The 22381-nt window shown below is 39.5% G+C and overlaps 1 protein-coding gene across 1 annotated transcript; it reads left to right on the top strand.

Moving 5' to 3' along the window:
* The first annotated feature begins 2948 nt into the window (after positions 1-2948).
* Positions 2949-21690, top strand: arih1l (ariadne homolog, ubiquitin-conjugating enzyme E2 binding protein, 1 like). The gene is made up of 14 exons (XM_046857325.1): positions 2949-3534; positions 12311-12378; positions 12784-12928; positions 14280-14372; positions 15318-15373; positions 15456-15522; positions 16068-16174; positions 16281-16323; positions 16447-16518; positions 16780-16910; positions 19846-19903; positions 20720-20980; positions 21170-21282; positions 21409-21690. Exons 1-14 carry the CDS (start codon positions 3232-3234, stop codon positions 21491-21493), a joined length of 1602 nt encoding a protein of 533 aa, XP_046713281.1. The 5' UTR covers positions 2949-3231; the 3' UTR covers positions 21494-21690.
* The last annotated feature ends 691 nt before the right edge of the window (positions 21691-22381 follow it).

Raw genomic sequence — 22381 nt, 5'->3', positions numbered from 1 at the left:
GGATAAGAGACGACCCACCACACCACCGTCAACAAACCTGAGTGAACGTGAGAGAATGAGGGGACAACAGCATACAAATAACCCAGTTTACCAAACACTCTATATCCATATTCCCTCCAGATCTGCGCCTTTACCTAAGAAAAATAAACTGATAAGAGAAGGATCTGCCCCATGCTGTAGTCTTCATTGAGGTACCAACAAATAGCCTGCACCTTTTGATCTAAGTAGGCGTGGAGGATCATACTGGTACAGACGTTCACTCAGATACTGCAGTGCGAGACTGTTAAGTGCTTTATAGGTCAGTAGTAGTATTTTATAATCAATGCGAGATTTAATTGGGAGCCTGTGTAGACTGATTAAAACAGGGGTGATGTGGTCATATTTTCTAGATCTAGTGAGGACTCTTGCTGCTGCATTCTGAACTAACTGAAGCTTATTTATGCACACCCAGACAGTAAAGCATTACAGTAGTCTAATCTAGATGTAACAAAAGCATAAACTAGTTTTTCTGGATCCTGTAATGACATCATATTTTTAATTTTAGCAATATTTCTAAAGTGAAAGAAGGCAATCCTGGTAATGTTATTCACGTGAGCCTCAAAGGAAAGACTAGGGTCAATAATCACACCAAGGTTTTTGGCTGCTGTACACACTGAGATGGAAACACCATCCAGAGGTCCTATGTGATTGGAAAGTTTACCTCTAGCTGCATGTGGTCATAATAAAAGTACTTCCGTCTTATCTGAGTTGAGCAGAAGAAAGTTATCAAGCATCCACTGTCTAATGGCCTTTACACCAGTGGGCCCCAACCCCTGGGCCACGAACCGGCACCGGTCCGTGGGTCAATTGGTACCGGGCTGCACAGAAAGAATACATAACTTACATTATTTTCATTTTATTTATTTTCTGATTCTGAACATTGTTTTATTTGGTAAATTACCGGATTCTCTCCGCCACATCTGTCTATGACTCACTCTTGATGCATGTCAAGATGCCTCGGTCACATGTCCTACCTACATCCGCTACCTTCTTAAAGGGGCTGCTTACATTACCGCTAAAATAAACCCCCAAGCTAGCAAAATAAACAAAAAACGAGACTGGATTCACGTTTATTATTATATTTAGACAGTTTTTATGCAGGTCGTATCTTTTTATTTTGTTGTATTTATCCACCACACCTTAAAGGCCGGTCCATGAAAATATTGTCCGACATTAATCCGGTCCGTGGCGCAAAAAAGGTTGGGGACCACTTCTTTACACACTCCTCAACATTGTTAAGCTGATCTCTCTTATCTGGTTTTGCTGAAATATACAGCTGTGTATCATCAGCATAGCAATGGAAGTGAATACCATGTTTATGTACCACTTCACCCAGAGGCAGCATATATAAAGAGAAAAGCAGTGGGCCTAAGACAGATCTTATTTTTTTAGTCTTTTATTTTTAATACATTTGCAAAGATTTCAAACAAACTTCTTTCACGTTTTCATTATGGGGTATTGTTCTTAGAATTTTGAGAAAAATAATAAAATGAATGCATTTTGGAATAAGGCTTTTTGAAAACTTTCCGGATGCACTGTAAGTGGCAATCTACTCAGCTTGTTAAAACAGCCTCAGGAAACAACTTCAGCCAAAGACCAATGCACTTATATAGAATGTACTTTCATGGCTTAGAAGCTGCACACAAAGCTAACCTAACTAATATGCGCAATGCCAAGCAGGGGCTGGAGTAAAGTGGACTGGAGTAAAACACAGCCACTGGACTCTGTGGAAACTTGTTCTCTGGAGTGATTAATCATGCTTCACTGTCTGGCGGTCTTGATAAGTAAGTTTGAGTATAATGGATTCCAGGAGAAGTTTACTTACCACAACAGGTAGTAACAAACACTACAGTGTATAATATTGGAGGAGAGGTAATGAGCTAAGGCTGTTTTTTTTAGGTTTTGGCTCAGGAATGGCTCATGGTTTGGCTTGGAGTTTGGCTCAGGGCATGGCTCATGATTTGACTTAGGTTTCAGCTCAGAGTTTTTCTCAGGATTTGGCTCTGGGTTTGACTCATGGTTTAACTCATGGTTAGCTCAGAGTTTGGCTCGGAGTATTGTTAATGGTTTGGCTAAAGGTAAGGCTCATTGTTTGGCTCAGGGTTTAACTCTGGGTTTGACTTACAGTTTGGTTTAGGGTATTGCTTGTGGGTTTGCTCAGAGTTTGACTCACAGTTTGGCACAGAGAATGACTCGGTTTGACTTAGGGTTTGGTTCTGGGTTTGGCTCAGCGTATAGCTCAGGATTTGGCCTCTTTAGTTCTAACCAAGGGTACAGTTAAGGTCATATTAATGCTTTAACATTTTCTTAAGTTTGATTCTCTGACCTTTGCCTCTCCAGCACGACAATGCCACTGTGTACAAAGCAATGCTCTCAAAAGACGTGATCAGATAAACATCTGCACATTCATTTGTGAACCAGGCCTTTCCATACAGCCTCAGCCCCTGACATGGCTGAAGTTCCCACAAAAACACAATCCGTGATCAAAACGTTTAGTAAAGAGTGAAGACTGTTACAGTTCTCCATCACTATCATTGTGATGCACTTTGTGACAGTTCTCTCTCACTTCTTTCACAGATAATATACTCTGAGCACGATGTGTCCATTTAAAATAATATTAAACAATGTTATACGTAATATAACATTTTTATCTATGTTGTTTTTATTACTATTGATATCATTATTCTTTCTTTGTTGAAACAGCCAAAATGTGTTTTCCCCCACCCGTAATCCGTTAAATCGCTCTCTCTTCCTAAACTACGTCAGATTCTCAAGCAGCCCGTATGAGCAGTTCCAATCCTATTGGCTGGATAGCTTGTAGACTCAGCTAATCACAGCGCAGGAGCCCGAACCGAAGAAACCAATCATAACGTTGTCGGGTGGAATGCGGGTGACAGAAAAAAGCGCCGCGTCCCAAACGGCTTCCTTATCGGACATTTAATGCAGTCCCTAGCTGCAGCATTAAGAACTATGTAGTGCGCCTATGTCGAGGATCCGTTTGGGATCGGACCAAAAATAAACAGCAGAAGTAGGGAGGCTTTAGCGTTAGCTAACTGTGCTAATGCGGCTGCAGTTCCTAGCCTTGTAGCAGCTGGAGCTAGCATTAGTGCAGATTGTTTTGGTTTATTTTTATATCCACTTTGTATTAAAAAAGAGGGAAAAAAGATAAAAAAAAAAACCACACGCCAAGTGATGGACTCAGACGAGGGTTATAATTATGAATTTGACGACGAGGAAGAGGAATGTAGCGAGGACAGCGCCGAGGAAGAAGCCGACGACGACGCGCTGGACCTCGGCGAAGTCGAGCTGGTGGAGCCGGTGGTAGCCGAAGGAGAGCGGGACGGGTGCGATGAAAACGGTGGCGGTGGAGGCGGAGGAGGAGGCGGCCTCGGGGCCGGCCGAGACGAAGAGGACTACCGCTACGAAGTGTTGACTGCCGAACAGATCCTCCAGCACATGGTGGAGTGTATCAGGGAGGTGAACGAGGTTATTCAGGTATCACAATCACACACCAATATATGTACACACAGTGTTTGCTTGTGCATCACTAATCATATTAAATACCATTATCTCTTACAGTGTATAGCCCCTGTTAGCAGCCACGGCCTTAGCTTAAATTCGGTTTAAAACTTCTTGTATGAACATGTACAGGTTTCTCTGCTTTATTACGGATTGTGGCAATCGGCCAAAAAGTTGAAAAAAGTGTCGGAGCATTTCACGACACTCCAGGCCGCTTGACTTCTGCCCTGAACACAGCAGTATTGTGTGTAATAATACTTACAAAACAATTTTGTGAGTGTTTGTTGTAAAGATAAGGTGTACTTTTTCCACTTCTTATAAACTCTACCATGTGTACGAACAGAGCAGTTTATAGAAGTTATATTAGTGCAAAGTTTGCAAACAGGCAAAATAAACAAAACTACAGCATTTATTCCTAATAAGCATGATAATATTGATGTACAGTAAATACAGAAAAACTAAAGGAAAATAATGTAACAATGCGAAATAAAATATAGCATAAGGTTGTATATAACTATAGCATAAATTAAAAGTCGAAAACAATTTAAATGTAAATAATAAATCAGAAATTGTCTATCACATCTCTAAGATATTTAGTTTATTTATTTATATTTGCATATCTATCTATCTATCTATCTATCTATCTATCGATCTATCTATCTATCTGTGTGTTTGCATCACTATTCTTATTGCTGTCATCATAAACAAACACATACATACACATTTTATATATATATATATATATATATATATATATATATATATATATATATATATATGACGTGATATAGTATCTGACTTTGTTTCGGATTAATTTACACTTTATTTTGTGAAAACACCTTTGACACCTGGTTAACAATAATAATTTACTATATATATTATGTGAATTTGTGTAAATGGTTGTTAATGAAGATGCCCACTATAAATAAATAAATAAATAAATAAACCACTATTGATAACAATAAAATGCAGTGTTGTCCTGTGTTTGGATATGATCTGTCCGTGATTTTAATGGATTAAAAGTATAATTGCAGTGTTTGCCGTCAGGCTTCTCTTAGCCGAGCCCCGGATCTAGTTTACCTCACAGTGCTAAGCTAAGCTAATAAACACCCGCTTAAAGCACACTGACACTCAGACATAGTCTTGTTCAGCCGCAGTTTGCATTAATGCTGTCCGTGTTTTACGCTTTTATTATTAGTTTGAATAAAAATGCTTTAGTTTTGGGTTGTCACGATTTGGTTTTAGCATGGATTAGCGTTAGCATTAGCGCCGTGTGATGTAGCTTTATGCTAGCGCCCCTCTGAAACTTTTCCTGGCCTCGGACAGTCATCAGTAAACACAAAAACAATTAACTTTTCTTTTTAAATACTTATTCTTTTTAAATTACACTATTGTGAATGGTTTCTTTATACATTAAATATTGTGGTTTAGTTTTTGTTAGTGTTGTTTTTTTTAAGTGGAGTTGAAATTAGATTTGATCAGGATCAAATTAATTCTATCATAATTTCTGCTCTCGGGTTATTCCGTACTTTTTGCTTTGTATTTCTGGGTTGTTTGTTGTGATGTCTGTCTATCTGTCACCAGAGCTCACATTAGGCATGAGACGATTGAGGGTGGCACCAGGATCAAGTTAAAGTTTTCAAATGTTACAAATGATTTACCAAAATACCTTCTCTAATGCATTTCAGCTTGTCACTAGCGATATTATCGTTGATCCTGCACTAGTCACTTGGCATTACATGGTTTGTATAGTAACTGTGCTAATCTGGAATCTGCTTGAAGATTGAAAAAAGAATTCGGGTGATATTCAGGCTATAGACTTTTCCGTTAGGATTCTTAATATAGTCTTTTATTCTTGTTCTTGGCAGACAGGATTTGAACCTGACATGCTCTGCTGTTTGGAGATGCTTTTCTGTAAAGTGTGATTGAGTTACTGTCTTCATAGTGACTCTTAAAACTCTGTGTGATGCTAGAAATACATCATGGAAAGGCTGATTGCGATACTTCTTGCTCGCAACTTATTGACTCTCTTGGTGTCTTAATTTCACTGCTGTGCTGCAAGATAATGTGTGAAAATGTGCATTTTATACAGTCCTCTGAATACAAGACAGTTTATTTAGGCCCTGGTTTTGAAGCAGTTGCTTTTGGAAGTTTCGGCCAGACTTAATTTTACTTCTATTAATGTAGTTTAGTTTCATTTAATAAAATACAACATAGCCTCATTTGTACCACAGTGCATACGTTTATTCAGGGTCTGGTTTTAAAGCGATTGGCTTTGGAAAATTTGCCAGCCCTGGCTTTTCCGAAGACATATTCCAGATCTGTGAAGATTTGTGGTGTGAACAGTCACCATTTATGATTGGACGATAAAGCTGAGCCTGAACAGGGCCTGAGTGAGCAGGTGGAGAAGTAAGAATTAAGTGAGGGAAATGAACAAATAAACATGAGTGATGTATCAAAATATTACTAGTTTATTTCTCTCTCTCTCTCTATCTATACACACACACACACACACACACACACACACACACACAGTGTTGTCCTGATTTCTTATTGTATAGGCATGTTTGTCCCACTTTAATGTTTCAGATCATTAAACTAATTTAAATATTAGTAAAAGATAACACAAGTGAACACAACATGCAGTTTTTAAATAAAGGTTTTTATTATTGAGGAAAAAACACCCACATCAGGCCTGATTACTGCCACACCTGTTCACAATCAAGAAATCTCTCAAATAGGACCTGCATGACAAAGTAAAGTAGACCAAAAGATCCTCAAAAGCTAGACATCATGCCGAGATCCAAAGAAATTCAGAAACAAATGAGAAAGTAAGTAATTGAGATCTATCAGTCTGAAAAAGGTTAAAGGTCCAGCAAACCACAGTGAGAACCATTATTAGCAAATGACAAAAAACATGGAACAGTGGAGAACCTTTCCAGAACCCAGCCATTATGGATGCACAAGCCAGTGCACTCTTAGTGCCGGTCCCAAGCCCGGGTAAATGGGGAGGGTTGCGTTAGGAAGGGCATCCAGCGTAAAACATGTGCCAAATCAAATATGCGGATGACAAATGAGAATTTCATACCGGATCGGTCGAGGTTAACAACGACCGCCACAGGTATCGTTAGCCGACAGGGTACCAGTAGAACATAGGCTACTGTTGGCCGAAGGAGGAGAAAAAGAGGAGGAAGACGTCTACGGAGACGGCAGGGAAAGGAGCAGTGTAGGAGAGTGGAGGTTCGGGTTGGTACTTTAAATGTTGGTACTATGACGGGTAAAGGGAGAGAGGTAGCTGATATGATGGAAAGGAGAAAGGTAGATATGTTGTGTGTTCAGGAGACCAAGTGGAAAGGGAGTAAGGCCAGGAACATTGGAGGTGGGTTTAAACTGTTTTCTCATGGTGTGGATGAAAAGAGAAATGGTGTAGGGGTGATTCTGAAGGAAGAGTACAGTAAGAGTGTAGTGGAGGTGAAGAGAGTTTCTGATAGGGTGATGATCGTGAAGGTGGAAGTTGAAGGATGATGATAAATGTCATCAGTGCCTATGCTCCACAAGTTGTCTGTGAGATGGAGGAGAAGGAAAGACTCTGGAGTGAATTAGATGAAGTGGTAGATGGTGTACCTAGGAAAGAACGATTGGTGATTTTACGATTTGGGGCAGACTTTAATGGGCATGTAGGTGAAGGGAACAGAGGTGATGAGGAGGTGATGGTAGGTATGGTTTTAAGGAGAGGAATGTGGAAGGGCAGATGGTGGTAGATTTTGCTAAAAGGATGGAAATGGCAGTGGTGAACACTTATTTTAAGAAGAAGGAGGATCATAGGGTGGCGTATAAGAGTGGAGGAAGGTGCACACAGGTGGACTATGTGCTATGCAGGAGATGCAACCTGAAGGAGATTGGAGACTGTAAGGTGTTGGCAGGGGACAGTGTAGCTAGACAGCATCGGATGGTGGTCTGTAGGATGGTTTTGGAGGCGAAGAAGAAGAGGAGGAGAGTGAGGACTGAAAGAAGAATAAGATGGAAACTGAAGGAGGAAGAGTGTAGTGTGAGGTTCAGGGAAGAGGTCAGACAGGGGCTCGGTGGTGTTGAAGAGGTGTTGGATGATTGGGCAACTACTGCAGGAGTGATGAGGGAGGCAGCTAGAAAAGTACTTGGTGTGACATCTGGAAATAGAAAGCAAGACAAGGAGACGTGGTGGTGGAATGAGGAAGTGCAGGAGAGCATAAGGAGAAAGAGGTTGGCAAAACAGAAGTGGGATAGACAGAGTGATGAGAAAAGTAGGCAGGAGTACAAGGAGATGCGGCAGCAGGTTAAGAGGATGTGGCGAAAGCCAAGGAAAAGGCATATGAGGAGCTGTATGAGAGGTTGGACACTAAGGAAGGAGAAAAGGATTTATACCGATTGGCCAGGCAGAGGACCGAGCTGGGAAGGATGTACTGCAAGTTAGAGCAATAAAGGATGGAGAGGAAATGTGTTGACTAGTGAGGAGTGTGTTGAGAAGGTGGAGGGAGTATTTTGAGCAGCTGATGAATGAGGAAAATCAGAGAGAGAAGGTTGGATGATGTGGAGTTGGTGAAGCAGGATGTAGATAGGATTAGTAAGGAGGAAGTGAGAGCAGCAATTAAGAGGATGAAGAGTGGAAAGTCGGTTGGAACAGATGACATACCGGTCAAAGCGTGGAGATGTTTAGGAGAGATGGCAGTTGAGTTTTTAACCAGATTGTTTAACAGGATTCTGGAAGGTGAGAGGATGCCTGAGGAATGGAGAAGTGTGCTGGTACTGATCTTTAAGCATAAGGGAGATGTGCAGACCTGCAGTAACTACAGGGGAATTAAGTTGATCAGTCACACCACGAAGTTATGGGAAAGAGTAGTGGAAGCCAGGCTGAGAGAAGAGGTGACCATTTTTGAGCAGCAGTATGGTTTCATGCCAAAGAAGAGCACCACAGATGCATTATGTGCTTTGAGGATGTTGATGAAGGAGGACAGAAGGAATTGCATTGTGTATTTGTGGATTTAGAGAAAGCGTACGCCAGGGTGCCAAGAGAGGAGTTGTGGTATTGTATGAGGAAGTCAGGTGTGTCAGAGAAGTATGTGAGGGTGGTGCAGGACATGTATGAGGGCAGTGAACTGTGCAGTTGGTACGACAGACTGGTTCAGGGTGAAGGTTGGACTGCATCAAGGATTGGCCCTGAGCCCTTTTCTGTTTGCAGTGGTGATGGACAGGTTAACGGACGAGGTCAGACAGGAGTCTCCCTGGACTATGATGTTTGCGGATGATATTGTGATTTGTGGTGAGAGTAGGGAGCAGGTTAAGAAGAGCCTGGAGAGAAGGGAGATTAAAAGTCAGTAGGAGTAAGACAGAGTACATGTGTGTGAATGAGAGGGAGGGCAGTGGGTGATGCGGTTGCAGGGAGAAGAGCTGGAGAAGGTGGAGGTTCAGGTACCTGGGGTCAACAGTGCAAAGTAATGGAGAGTGTGTTAGAGAAGTAAAGAAAATAGTGCAGGCAGAGTGGAGTGGGTGGAGAAAAGTGACAGGAGTGATTTGTGATAGAAGAGTATCTGCAAGAATGAAAGGAAAGTTTATAGGACTGTGGTGAGACCTGCGATGTTGTATGGTTTAGAGACAGTGGCATTGAGTAAAAGACAGGAGGTGGAGCTGAAAGTAGCAGAGCTGAAGATGTTAGTTTTCGTTGGGAGTGACGAGGATGAACAAGATTAGAAATTAGTTTATTAGAGGGACAGCGCATGTAGGATGTTTTGGTGACAAGGTGAGGGAGGCGAGATTAAGATGGTTTGTACATGTGCAGAGGAGGGACATGGGTTATATTGGTAGGAGAATGCTGAGGATAGAGCCACCATGTAGGAGGAAAAGAGGAAGGCCAAGGAGGAGGTTCATGGATGTGGTGAGGGAAGACATGCAGGTAGTTGGTGTGAAAGAGGCAGATGTAGAGGACAGGGTGGTATGGAGACAGATGATTTGCTGTGGCAATCCCTAATTGGAGCAGCCGAAAGAAGACGAATAAGAAGAAGAGTAGAGAACCTTTCCAGGAGTGGCCGGCAGACCAAAATTATTCAATTCAATTCAATTCATTTTTATTTGTATAACGCTTCTAACAATGAACATTGTCTCAAAGCAGCTTTACACAGAAAATGTGGTGATTAAAAGTGAAGATGTTCTTTATAAGTAAGTTTGTCCCTGATGAGCAAGCCGGTGGCGACTGTGGCAAGAAAAAACTCCCTGAGATGGCATAAGGAAGAAACCTTGAGAGGAACCAGACTCAAGAGGGAACCCATCCTTATCTGGGTTGGACCGAATGTCCATTTATAGCAGATATACTATGTTGCGGGGTACAGTAATGATGATCAGAAGTGAAAAGAAGTCCTGAGTCAGTGTAGCAGACTGTTGACATTAGCTACAGTCTTACTCCGGAATTTCATGGCACCACCCAAGGCGTTGATGAGAAACCATCCCAAGCTGCACAGAGTGGCTTCTAATCGAAGAGAACACTATCCAGAGGCAGGCCTGGACGAAGTGGGAAGATCCATGGAGGGGAGAGGGGCAGGAACAGTGGTCACTGTTATCCCAATTATCCCAAGAGCACAGCGATGATTCAATCCAAGAGGTCACAAAAGACCCCACAACAACAGCCAAAGAACTGCAAGTTTATTTGCCTCAGTTAAGGTCAGTGTTCATGACTCCACCATAAAAAAGAGACTGGGGAAAAATGGTCTGCATGGCAGAGTTCCAAGACGAAAACCGCTGCCGAACAATTTGTCAGAAAACATCTTGATGACCCCCAAGACTTTTGGCAGAGATTCTCTGTGGACTGACGAGACAAAAGTTGAACTTTATGGATGATGAGTGTGTCCCATTACGTCTGGCGTAAAAGTAACACTGCATTTCAGAAAAAGAACATTATACCAACAGTAAAATGTGGTGGTAGTGTGATGTCTGGGGCTGTTTTGCTGATTCAGGATCTGGAAGACTTGCTGTGATAAACTGAACAATGAAATCTGCTGTTTACCATCAAATCCTGATGGGGAGTGGCCTAGGCAAAGTCCTGACATGACTCCTAATGAGATGCTGTAGCATGACCTTAAAAAGGCAGTTCATGCTGGAAAACTCTCCAATGTGGCTGAATTACAACAATTCTGCATAGATGTGTGACCAAAATTCCTCCACAGCGCTGTAACACACTCATTGCAAGTTATCGCAATCGCTTGATTGCAGTTGCTGCTGCTAAGGGCGGTCCAACCAGGTATTCGGTTTAGGGGGCTACACTTTTACACACAGTTCACTTGTGTTATCTTTTACTAATATTTAAATTAGTTTGATGCTCTGAAACATTAAAGTGTGATAAACATGCAAAGAGAAGAAATCAACACAAAACTACTACTGTAATTTCTATAAGCCGCACCCACTGAATTTGACAAAGATTTTTATTTTGAACATAAATAAGCTGCACCTGTCTATAAGCCGCAGGTGCCTACATTAAAACTAATGAACTTTACACAGGCTTTAACGAAAGACACGGCTTGTATATAAACAGTAGCCTACCAAGAAAGTCATTGTTCACTGTCTTCTTCCTTCCTTTCACAACAATTTCTCTTGAGAGTTTTTCTTTTGGCGTGCGTTCAAAAATCACCACCAGTGAAGCTTTTCCCCCGATGCCGTGCAGCTCAGAACACAGGTGAAGTGCGTTTTTTTCATGCCCGGTTGTTTTCAGAGGGACGAATGATTCACATTTCCTGTAGACAGTCCGAGTCAGCACTCGATTTGATATAAAGAATTTCATTGCTTCACCTGAACCCGTTCCGCAGTTTCATTGGTCTTATGTTATGGGGCTCAGTTTTTTGGCAGCAGGAAGTTTGTGAAATCGGGAAAAAACCAGGAGAAATCTATATATTAGCCGAATATATTCGAAGCGTGGGAAAAAAGTAGCGGCTTATAGTCCGGAAAATACGGTAGTAATATTGCTATATTATTAGTTTGTGTTTGAATACCTAAACCAGCTTTTTTTAATTTTGTACTGTATGAAAAGACTAAAGTAAAGTAAGGAGGTGGTTTGTGCTTTATTAATTTAGACTGTTCTAATGCTGTCTGTGTTTTACTACCCAGGCATTAGCAGTCAGCCATTGGACACAGTAAAGGACAAAAAGTTAAACATTTAGCCTCAACTATGTACAACTTTTAACGCTACTAATGACGAATACCAAATAAAACAAAATGATGAATAAATGCAAAATTAGAATTCATAAATATGTAACGATATCAACGGCATAGCAAAATCCATCTCATGGCAAAACATAATACGTTCTAGCACCCACTCCTACTCAACCCATGTAACCCATAACTTTTTCTTTTTGCTTTGTGATTGGGGCATTGTTTGGGTCTTCAAGTTTAAGTGAAGGGAAAGTTTAATGCTTCCGTATCCAACTTTCTTTACAGTTGTGTACCTCGGTACCTGGAAAAGTCAGTTGTCCCAATACTTTTGCCCATATAGTGTATTTAATTCGGTCTCGTTAAATAACTAGCTTTGCCAAGTGTGTGTAGAGATGATAAAAAGTCATACTTTGTTTTCTTTCCCCACTGATAAGTGGAATACTTTTTTGGAAAAATGATAAATTTATACAGCCAGATGCATTTTATTTTGATCTAATTAGAATCCGTCCTCTGTTGATGAAATGTTAACGTGCGATACGCTTTGGTTATTAAGCTACGTGTCTGCTACTGTGTTGTTTTGCAGAATCCGGCCACTATAACCAGAATACTGCTCAGTCACTTCAACTGGGACAAAGAGAAGCTGATGGAGAGGCAAGTCTTCTCCTCTTCTTCTTTAGTGTATCTGCTGTTGTGTTTACAGCTTTATATATAAAGATAAGTCCACAACACCCTCACCTTAGTTCCTTAGTTAGTGTGTGTTTTTATTTAGGTAAAATAAACGTGATAAAATTCTCATGCTGTAACAGATTGTAGTGTAAACATTAGTAATATTATATTGTAGCCACGCTTAAAATAGATTTTTTTTAAATGGATAAATATGTTAAAACCTTGGGGTTAAAACCTCCAAATCGGTTCTCCAAATATTAACTGTTATAAGGTTGTGTTCCAAGTCAGGAGTAACCATGAAACCATGTCAGTGTGATGTGCTCATGGAAAACAAGCAAGTGTTTCTTTGAATCACTCTGAAATCAGAATATAATCTGTTTTTCTTCTCAGGTACTTTGATGGGAATCTGGATAAATTATTTTCAGAGTGCCATGTCATTAACCCCAGTAAGAAGGCGAGGACGAGACCGATGAGCACACGTTCGTCTAATCACGACATGCATTGCCAGATCTGCTACCTGAACTATCCCACTTCGGTCAGTAACCTAGCTGGAACGTGGTGATTCAGGGAGACAGCGGCTGGAGGATTTATCCCTCAGAACCGCACTTTTCTGCTGCTTACATTTGCCGCGTGTTTAGTTGGCGCACCTATCGAATTAAAACGATCTGCCCTACTCTGCTGCTCAGCGTTTTTCTAAAGTTCAAAGCAGATCTGCAGTGCAGCACCCAAAGGCCAGTTATTGTAATCTTTCGTGTGTATATACAAGCAGTTCCTGTTGTAGCTGCCCCTGAACGTGCTCTGAAAGCCCGAGTTAAAATAAACGCCCGTGTGCTGATTTTGATACAAGTCGCACTCATGTCTTAAAAACGATTGAGTATAAATACGGCGTTTATATGCGTGTTCTTAAGAACACCCACAAAACAACCAACTCACTGAAGAGTAAGGCACCATTAAAGCAAGTCTGGGACAAAGTTCTGAGGAAGCATTAAATGGGATCTGATTCTTAATAAATATTCCAAGCTTTAAACATCCCAAATGGCACAAGTGCAACTCTGCCTTGATGAGACCATCCACCGAAAGTGACCCAGTCAAGGGGGTGATTAATCACAGATGCAAGACACCAACTCCTTATATGATGCTTCACAGAGTAGATGGTGCTCTAGTTCATCTCAAAGTCCAAGTGGAATCTCATATGGCTCAGCATGGGGCTGTGTGAAGTGTCCAGAGAAGCTTTCGACAACCTCAACTTGATTTGAGTAACCGATCTCTCCAGCTCTTTCAGTTACCGTTGGTTTTTTGTTTTCTTACTCGAGCTGTAACATTTAGTGTACAGTGCTGAAGCTTTCACATTATTTAATAATGGAATCAAACTTGCTCTTTGGGATGTTCAGGGTTTCTGAGGGGGTGAGGGTAAGTCAAACCATGTGGGTTCATTTTTCTTTGTCTTTTTAAGACTTTGTCCAGGATATATTAGAATATTGTGTGTGATATATTAGAATAGCTCCATGTTTTTTTTCTTAACGATGCTGTTTGTTTAGGGCGGCTCTAATGAACTCTGGGTGCCGAGTTAACTTGTCATATTGCTGAATTCTAGAGATCAGGTTAAAGCATTTATTGCCTTTTTTTCTTCTGGCCAGCTGTTGTTTTTGAATGCTGTGTCAAACAGTGCTAATGTGGAGTTGAACATTTGGGATTTTTCTGTATGATTCTTATCTTAACATGTTGCAGATATTTACCTTCTGTTATTTATTTTTATTATTATTAAATTATATATATTTTATTTACCAGACAACAGTTTAGTAAATGAATGACTTAATTGTAAGATTTCTTTATTATTCCAGAGACTGGAACATCATTAATATATCTGATGTCTTTTTTATTTTCAGTATTTCACAGGTCTGGAGTGTGGACACAAGTTCTGCATGCAGTGTTGGGGGGATTACTTGACCACCAAAATTATAGAAGAGGGAATGGGCCAGGCAAGTTCTACTAACGATCCTGTGAATGGTTCAAGCCGGTTCAGTACATATCCATTTAGAGATGGCAAAAGCATTTAGTACACACTAATTGTCGTTTTGTTATATTGTTCTCGTGTGTGTTTTCTGTATGCGTTTAAACGAAACTTAAGATAATGACACACTATTTTTATTGACTGGTTAAACATCCAGCATAAAAACTAACATGTAATCGATTGATGGAGGGAAGTGAATAAAAGTACAGCAAATAAATATAAATAAATATAGGCAATGGCAGTGAAAAATGTGCAGGAGCTGGTAAGCAAGTGCACTAAGAATATATAGACATATTCTGCACTGATGCAACTTTATCATTTGTGTGTAAGGCACAATATGTGTAGAAAATTATGGGATGTAAAAATGTACAATATGAGATGTCTATGGCTGCAACTAACAATTATACTGAGAATCAATTAATCGAACGTTTTTTTTTAATTTGATCTGCAGTGTATATACACACGATATCTAGATACGAAGGTAATGTAGGATATACAATGAATTATATACAGGATAAATGAATTTTTTATGACATTTACTTTATATAAATGAATGCTTGTGTTTTGTAAGTAATGCAACCTGAGACTTTTCAATTTTCAAGCCATTGTACGCTATTGTCATATTACAGGTGCACATCAAATTTTGTTTGTCCCACACACATTCGTGCAGAGAGCGACATGCTAGTAGTGAAACGCTTTTTTTTTTTTTGTCCCACACACATTCGTGCAGAGAGCAACATGCTAGTAGTGAAACGCTTTTTTTTACTGTTCAACATTGTAACTAGAAATCGAGTATTAAAAAAATGTGTCAAATAGAAATCAAACTATAAAGTATAAAAAGTATTACGTATAACGTGTACGTGTTTTGTGTGTGGTATTTATTTATTTATTTATTTTTCTTTCTCTACTCCAGACCATCTCATGTCCTGCTCACAACTGTGATATTTTGGTTGATGACAACACTGTAATGTAAGTTCTGCTGTGGCAATATATTTTACACTTCACTCAGCAGCCATTGTAACTGGTGTGTTTGTGTGTGTGTGTGTTGCAGGCGATTGATCACTGACTCGAAAGTGAAGCTGAAATACCAACATCTAATCACAAATAGTTTTGTAGAGGTAAGAATCTTACACTGACGAGGCGCGGTGTGAATCTAGTACAGTAATATCATACAGTAATGTCATTGAGCCAAACACACCTGGTTGTCGCCCCCTGGTGGATATTGCACCTTTGCTCAAGGTTACTGTCTTTGCATGGTCCTTCTCTGGGTTTCTGAGCTCTTTCTCCTATCACCCAAAATCACCCAAAGTGTTGGCTATGATACCTTTTCCCATGTAGGAGTGTGAAAGTGTGTGTATGCCCTACTTATTGTATTGTACATGTTGTCCTGTGATTAGTGTTTTATCCTTGGTATATTCCGTCCTCACTATAAGAACGAAAAAAGAGTGATTTAAGTGAAGAAATAAACAGGATGGTTAACTACTGTGCACAAATGGTTTTGTTAAGGTCATTAGCAAGAGAACGCTAGAATGTACGTGTATATGCAGGAGTGTGTGTTTTATTCCCATAGAACATCAGGGAAACTGTCAACACGAATATAACACGACTTCTTTTGTTTCACTGAGTGGTGGCGGAAAATGTTTATTCTGCTCTTTTCCTGCAGTGTAATAGACTTTTAAAATGGTGTCCGGCTCCTGACTGCCATCATGTGGTTAAGGTCCAGTACCCCGATGCCAAACCAGTGCGCTGCAAATGTGGGAGACAGTTCTGGTAAGAAAAAAAACCAAACCTGAATACGCTGACTGTTGCCTGACTGTTTTTAGTGTCTTCTGGATGTTGGCTAATAAATCGAACTCTGTTTTTTTTTATTCATTAGCTTCAATTGTGGAGAGAACTGGCATGACCCAGTGAAGTGTAAGGTGTGTTTATGTCCATATCAGTATGAGCACTAACACTTCCAAAAATGTATTTATATAAACTATTTATTTTTTTTTTTTTTTTTCCTTTTTCTTATTTTTGTGCATGTCTTTATTTCCTGCTAGTGGTTAAGGAAGTGGATAAAAAAATGCGATGACGACAGCGAAACATCTAACTGGATTGCAGCAAATACAAAGGTGTAGTGCAAATTAGAATTCAGCTGTAACATCTGTGTTTTTGTTGTACAGAAGACATTGTGTAGTAATGTGTAGTATTGCGTTGTAGACATTGTGTCATAATGGTTTTTATTCTCCTAAAACAAATAAATAATTAGAAACAGTTCTATTATTCAAACCTCTGCTCTCATATTATTATGGTGAATTTGAAATTGTGTGTGTGTGTGTGTGTGTGTGTGTGTGTGTGTGTGTGTGTGTGTGTGTGTGTGAATATATATTCAGGAGTGTCCCAAGTGCCATGTTACCATTGAAAAGGACGGAGGTTGTAACCACATGGTTTGCCGTAACCAGAACTGTAAGGCGGAGTTCTGTTGGGTGTGTTTGGGTCCTTGGGAACCTCATGGATCGGCCTGGTGAGTGAAATTATGCCACATTATTATACTACTAATATATATATATATATATATATATATATATATATATATATATATATATATATATATATATATATAACATTTGTAAACATTAACAGTTTACTATTTTGAAACTGAAAAAACACTGAAAAAAATGCCTTTTTGGGTAATTAATATAGTTTGTAATTAATTTTTTTATATAACAAAATATATGAAAAAAAAATAGAATAATTAAAATTAATGCAATGCACTTTTTTGTTATATCAATTTAATGAAATAGTCGATGAAATTGCCACAAATTAAATGTATAGAAAAAAAATAAATGGGGAAAAATTAAAGTTTACATTTGTTGGACCACATTTGGGTAATGCATTTCTACTAAACTGTTGTTCTTATTTCAGCCTACTTTAACAAATGTCTTCTTCCCTTCCATCCTTTATTTATTCACTTTCTCGAAATGTGAACTTGTCAGCACTTTCTCCTTTTAAGAGAAATTCTCAACGCTGTACGTAAAACACAAACGAATCCATATCGCCGGTGTTCATGACACCCAGAAGGTTGCGCATTTCGCAAAACGAATAAAAAAAACTTTTTACTTGGATGTTTTGCTTATGACTATATAAAACCCTAATTTAGGGTATTTATTCATTTTCAATTAACTTATTTATATAGCGCTTTTACCAAACAAAGCATTTCTCGAAGCATTAATGTACTGTTGAAAAAGTAGACTTAAAATAAGGCAAAAGCCACGTATTGAGTTTGACTCTCTTTTAATTCAAACGCTCAGTCGTGTAAATATATAAGCATCTAGAATATATAATAAATGTAGTTTTGTATAATAACAGGCTTGATTAAAAAAGAAAAAAAAGACAAACATTAATACATTGCGGTACAAATGCAAAAGCATTCGCTGAAAACCACAACAGTGACTAAAAATGTAAGCATTTACTTCTGCTGTTATTTGTTATTATAGATTTAGAGTTTAATTGAATTCAGCACTATGGAACTTCAGGAAAGTCGCACTCGATCGGTTCTGGCATCAGGTTGCACAATAGCACTTCATTAAACTGTTATTTTCACACGATTAGGATTATACAGCTTTTGCTTACCGTGCTGAAGTTTCGCCTTCATCCCTGACACTTTTTCCTGCTGCTGGTTCACCTGTACTCTCCGCCATTTTGCAAGCGGCATGTTATCTAATCATTGACATCTTCATTATCAATTATTATCGATTAGTTGTTGCAGCACCACTATTTTCAGTTCTGTTTATTCAGTCAATTTTTTAGTAGAATTTATGTGTATTATTTATTTATTTACTTATTTTTTTATTTTACGATATGAACCTGTTGTGCATTTTGTTTTTATTTTCATTTAGTAGGTCTTATACAGACCAAACAAAATAATAATTATATATATATATATATATATATATATATATATTAATTATACATACACACACAGTACAGACCAAAAGTTTGGACACACCTTCTCATTCAAAGAGTTTTCTTTATTTTCATGACTATAAAAATTGTAGATTCACAATGAAGGCATCAAAACTATGAATTAACACATGTGGAATTATATACATAACAAAAAAGTGTGAAACAACTGAAAAATATGTCATATTCTAGGTTCTTCAAAGTAGCCACCTTTTGCTTTGATTACTGCTTTGCACACTCTTGGCATTCTCTCGATGAGCTTCAAGAGGTAGTCACCTGAAATGGTTTTCACTTCACAGGTGTGCCCTGTCAGGTTTAATAAGTGTGATTTCTTGCCTTATAAATGGGGTTGGGAACATCAGTTGTGTTGTGCAGAAGTCAGGTGGATATACAGCTGGTACTCTTACTGAATAAACTGTTAGAATTTGTATTATGGCAAGAAAAAAGCAGCTAAGTACAGAAAAACGAGTGGCCATCATTACTTTAAGAAATGAAGGTCAGTCAGTCCGAAAAATTAGGAAAACTTTGAAAGTGTCCCCAAGTGCAGTCACAAAAACCATCAAGCGCTACAAAGAAACTGGCTCACATGCGGACCGCCCCAGGAAAGGAAGACCAAGAGTCACCTCTGCTGCGGAGGATAAGTTCATCCGAGTCACCAGCCTCAGAAATCGCAGGTTAACAGCAGCTCAGATTAGAGACCAGGTCAATGGCACACAGAGTTCTAGCAGCAGACACATCTCTACAACAACTGTTAAGAGGAGACTGTGTGAATCAGGCCTTCATGGTAGAATATCTGCTAGGAAACCACTGCTAAAGAAAGGCAACAAGCAGAAGAGACTTGTTTGGGCTAAAGAACACAAGGAATGGACATTAGACCAGTGGGAATCTGTGCTTTGGTCTGATGAGTCCAAATTTGAGATCTTTGGTTCCAACCACCGTGTCTTTGAGTCTTGAAGCTCATTAAGAGAATGCCAAGAGTGTGCAAAGCAGTAATCAAAGCAAAAGGTGGCTACTTTGAAGAACCTACAATATGACATTTTTCAGTTGTTTCACACTTTTTTGTTATGTATATAATTCCATATATAATTCCACATGTGTTAATTCATAGTTTTGATGCCTTCAGTGTGAATCTACAATTTTCATAGTCATGAAAATAAAGAAAACTCTTTGAATGAGAAGGTGTGTCCAAACTTTTGGTCTGTACTGTGTGTGTGTGTGTGTGTGTGTGTGTGTGTGTGTGTGTGTGTGTGTGTGTATATATATGTGTGTGTGTGTGTGTATATATATATATATATATATATATATGTGTGTGTGTGTGTGCGTGTGTGTGTGTGTGTGTGTTTGTGTGTATATATCTATTTATATTTTGCACTGTTCATAATTCAGATAAGTCTTTTAGTCCTGAATTGTTTCATTCAGACAAAATAAAATGTATTGTTGCACATCTAGTGAATGGTATAGCTGTCTCTCACAACAGCCGTCTTTGTTTACTTCAGGTACAATTGCAACCGCTACAATGAAGATGACGCGAAGGCGGCCCGAGACGCCCAGGAGGTAGTGTACAGTGTTGAAAATACTCAAGCAAACACAAGCATTTGCAATAAAAAAAAAATGGAACATCGAGGAATAATTGTCTATTCGCAGATGGTTTGCGTCACATTTTTGCGATGCGATAACATTTTTATCGATTGGTGAAATCAAAATCACGCTTGTTATGTGGGGTTGAGCAATACGTCAATATCATGTTGTAATGATTTATTACCCATCCTTGGTTACAAGTCCTGTTTAATCAACTGCTCCATTGGATATGTTTCACGCTACTTCTAAAAACGTTTTCCAGCAGTAAAATTGATTTTTACTTACTAATACTCACAGGATCTAATTTAACCTGTAACCTGCAGTTCTAAGTCCTGGTTTATTCTCGTGCAGACGTGTACTTGTGAATGCGTACGGAGAGAGCGAGACGCGCCTGCCTGCATGCTTGCAAGTAACGAGAACGTGTCCACTAGGTGGCAGGAAATGAGAAGTAAAGAAACTTGCCTTTCACTGTAGAGTGAAATAAGTGAATAGTGCGTACTGAGGAATTATAACTCTCTCTCTCACACACACACACATATCCTGTTAGATATTAAAGCCCATAGAGAGGGCAGGGTTGGGGATTTTTTCCCAATAAGATGATTAAAATTTGCGCTTTTTAAAATTACAAATAAAATTATTATATTGTATAAATTCTATATAAATGTTCTCCTAGTCATAAATCAATGAATGTGAAACAGACTATTTTCTGTGAGTTAAGTTAGTTAATGGCAATAAAAGCTTTTAGCACTGCAAGAGTGTGAGCATGTGTGTTTGTGTTGTTGGCACCCCCAGAGGTCCCGTGCAGCACTGCAGCGCTACCTGTTCTACTGCAACCGCTACATGAACCACATGCAGAGTTTGCGCTTCGAGCACAAGCTGTATGCACAGGTAAAGCAGAAGATGGAGGAGATGCAGCAGCACAACATGTCGTGGATCGAGGTGCAGTTCCTGAAGAAGGCGGTGGACGTCCTGTGCCAGTGCCGATCAACGCTCATGTTCACCTACGTCTTTGCCTTCTACCTCAAGAAGAACAACCAGTCCATCATTTTCGAGGTGCCTGCACGCACTCAGTGGAAAAACCATGCCGCCCGTCACACTTCTGTGCGACATTGTATTAGATTTGCGCTTTGATACTATTCTCTGTTTTCTGGAAATTGGGACGCAAACGTCCATATATTCTTAGATTCTTTACCCATTTATTCACACATCTGTACCAATTCAGGTTCTTTTTCCACCCTTCAGAATAATCAGGCTGACCTGGAGAATGCCACAGAGGTGCTTTCAGGCTATCTGGAGCGAGACATTTCCCAGGATTCCTTGCAAGATATCAAACAGAAAGTCCAAGATAAGTACAGGTGAGATGACCTCTGTATTTTTTTTCTTTTTTTTCCCTCATGATGTCGCTCCTATCAGAGCCCCCGCTGCTCAGTGGCCCCGAAGCCGCTTACCTTGTTCTTGTTCTACCCGTGTCTCCGATGCAGATACTGCGAGAGCCGACGGCGGGTTCTGCTGCAGCACGTGCACGAGGGCTATGAGAAGGACTTATGGGAGTATTTAGAGGACTGAGGGAGGTTCCTCGAATCACAAACTCTCTCCGAGGAGGAACGTTCAGAAAGCGCTCTCGGCCACCTCCACACATCTTCTACATACTGCATCCGTTTTTGTTTTTTTTGTTTTTCCTGCCTGTTCTGTTTGTTTTTATGGAGATTCTAAATTAATTTTATTCTAATAAAAAGGTAGCTTTATTAAAGACAAAACCCCAATGTCAGTATTGCAGCTTAGTTTTGCATCGAGGAACCGCGCTCTTCCTTACAGCAGCTGCGTTCACGAAGACTTTTGCAGTAGATGTTTTTTTTTTTTCCTCTATAGCTTTTATTTTTTATCAGTTTGGTTTAAAATGGGTTTTGTCTCAAGCATGGTTTCGCTCATGCCTAGTTTGTCAGGAGCACCAAGCTTAAAGCTTTCTTGAACTTTTTCCCTTAAGAACAAAAGGCCTTTAGGTGTTGACGAATCGGTCATGCATTTCACTCTGTAAATAACTTGCGCGCATGGAACATGACGTTGGGACGCTTCTTTTCTTTTTTTTTTTTTTTCCCACAAGTATTTATTCTTTACAGATATTCGCAAGGTGTGTAGACCCTGTGTGTGTGTGTGTGTGTGTGTGTGTGTGTGTGTGTGTGTGTGTGTGTGTGGGAGGAAGGGGCATCTCTTCAGTTTCGGACATATAAGGTTTCTGTTTTTAAATTTAAGACTTGAATGCTAGAGGATAGAAAACACATTATCATAAAGACAGCAGCAGCGTAAAAGTAGCCTTAAAAGCAAAGGAATGTTTTCTTTTCTTTCTTTGGGTGGGGGTGGGGGAGTCATACCCAGTATGCACTTTCATTCTTGTTGATGTTTGATGTAGTTGATCAGCTCACACTTGTCTCTTTTGTTTCTGTAGTTTTGCATCTC

This window comes from Silurus meridionalis, chromosome 9, assembly GCF_014805685.1.
Source record: "Silurus meridionalis isolate SWU-2019-XX chromosome 9, ASM1480568v1, whole genome shotgun sequence".
NCBI classification, from domain to species: domain Eukaryota; kingdom Metazoa; phylum Chordata; class Actinopteri; order Siluriformes; family Siluridae; genus Silurus; species Silurus meridionalis.
This window is presented reverse-complemented; position numbering and strand designations above follow the sequence as displayed.

Excerpts from the sequence above, each read along its gene's own strand:
- arih1l (XM_046857325.1), top strand. The coding sequence starts at position 3,232 with ATGGACTCAGACGAGGGTTATAATTATGAATTTGACGACGAGGAAGAG. Across the intron at positions 14,373-15,317 it reads TAGAAGAGGGAATGGGCCAG|ACCATCTCATGTCCTGCTCA; the intron begins GCAAGTTCTACT and ends TCTCTACTCCAG. Across the intron at positions 16,175-16,280 it reads AAATGTGGGAGACAGTTCTG|CTTCAATTGTGGAGAGAACT; the intron begins GTAAGAAAAAAA and ends TTTATTCATTAG.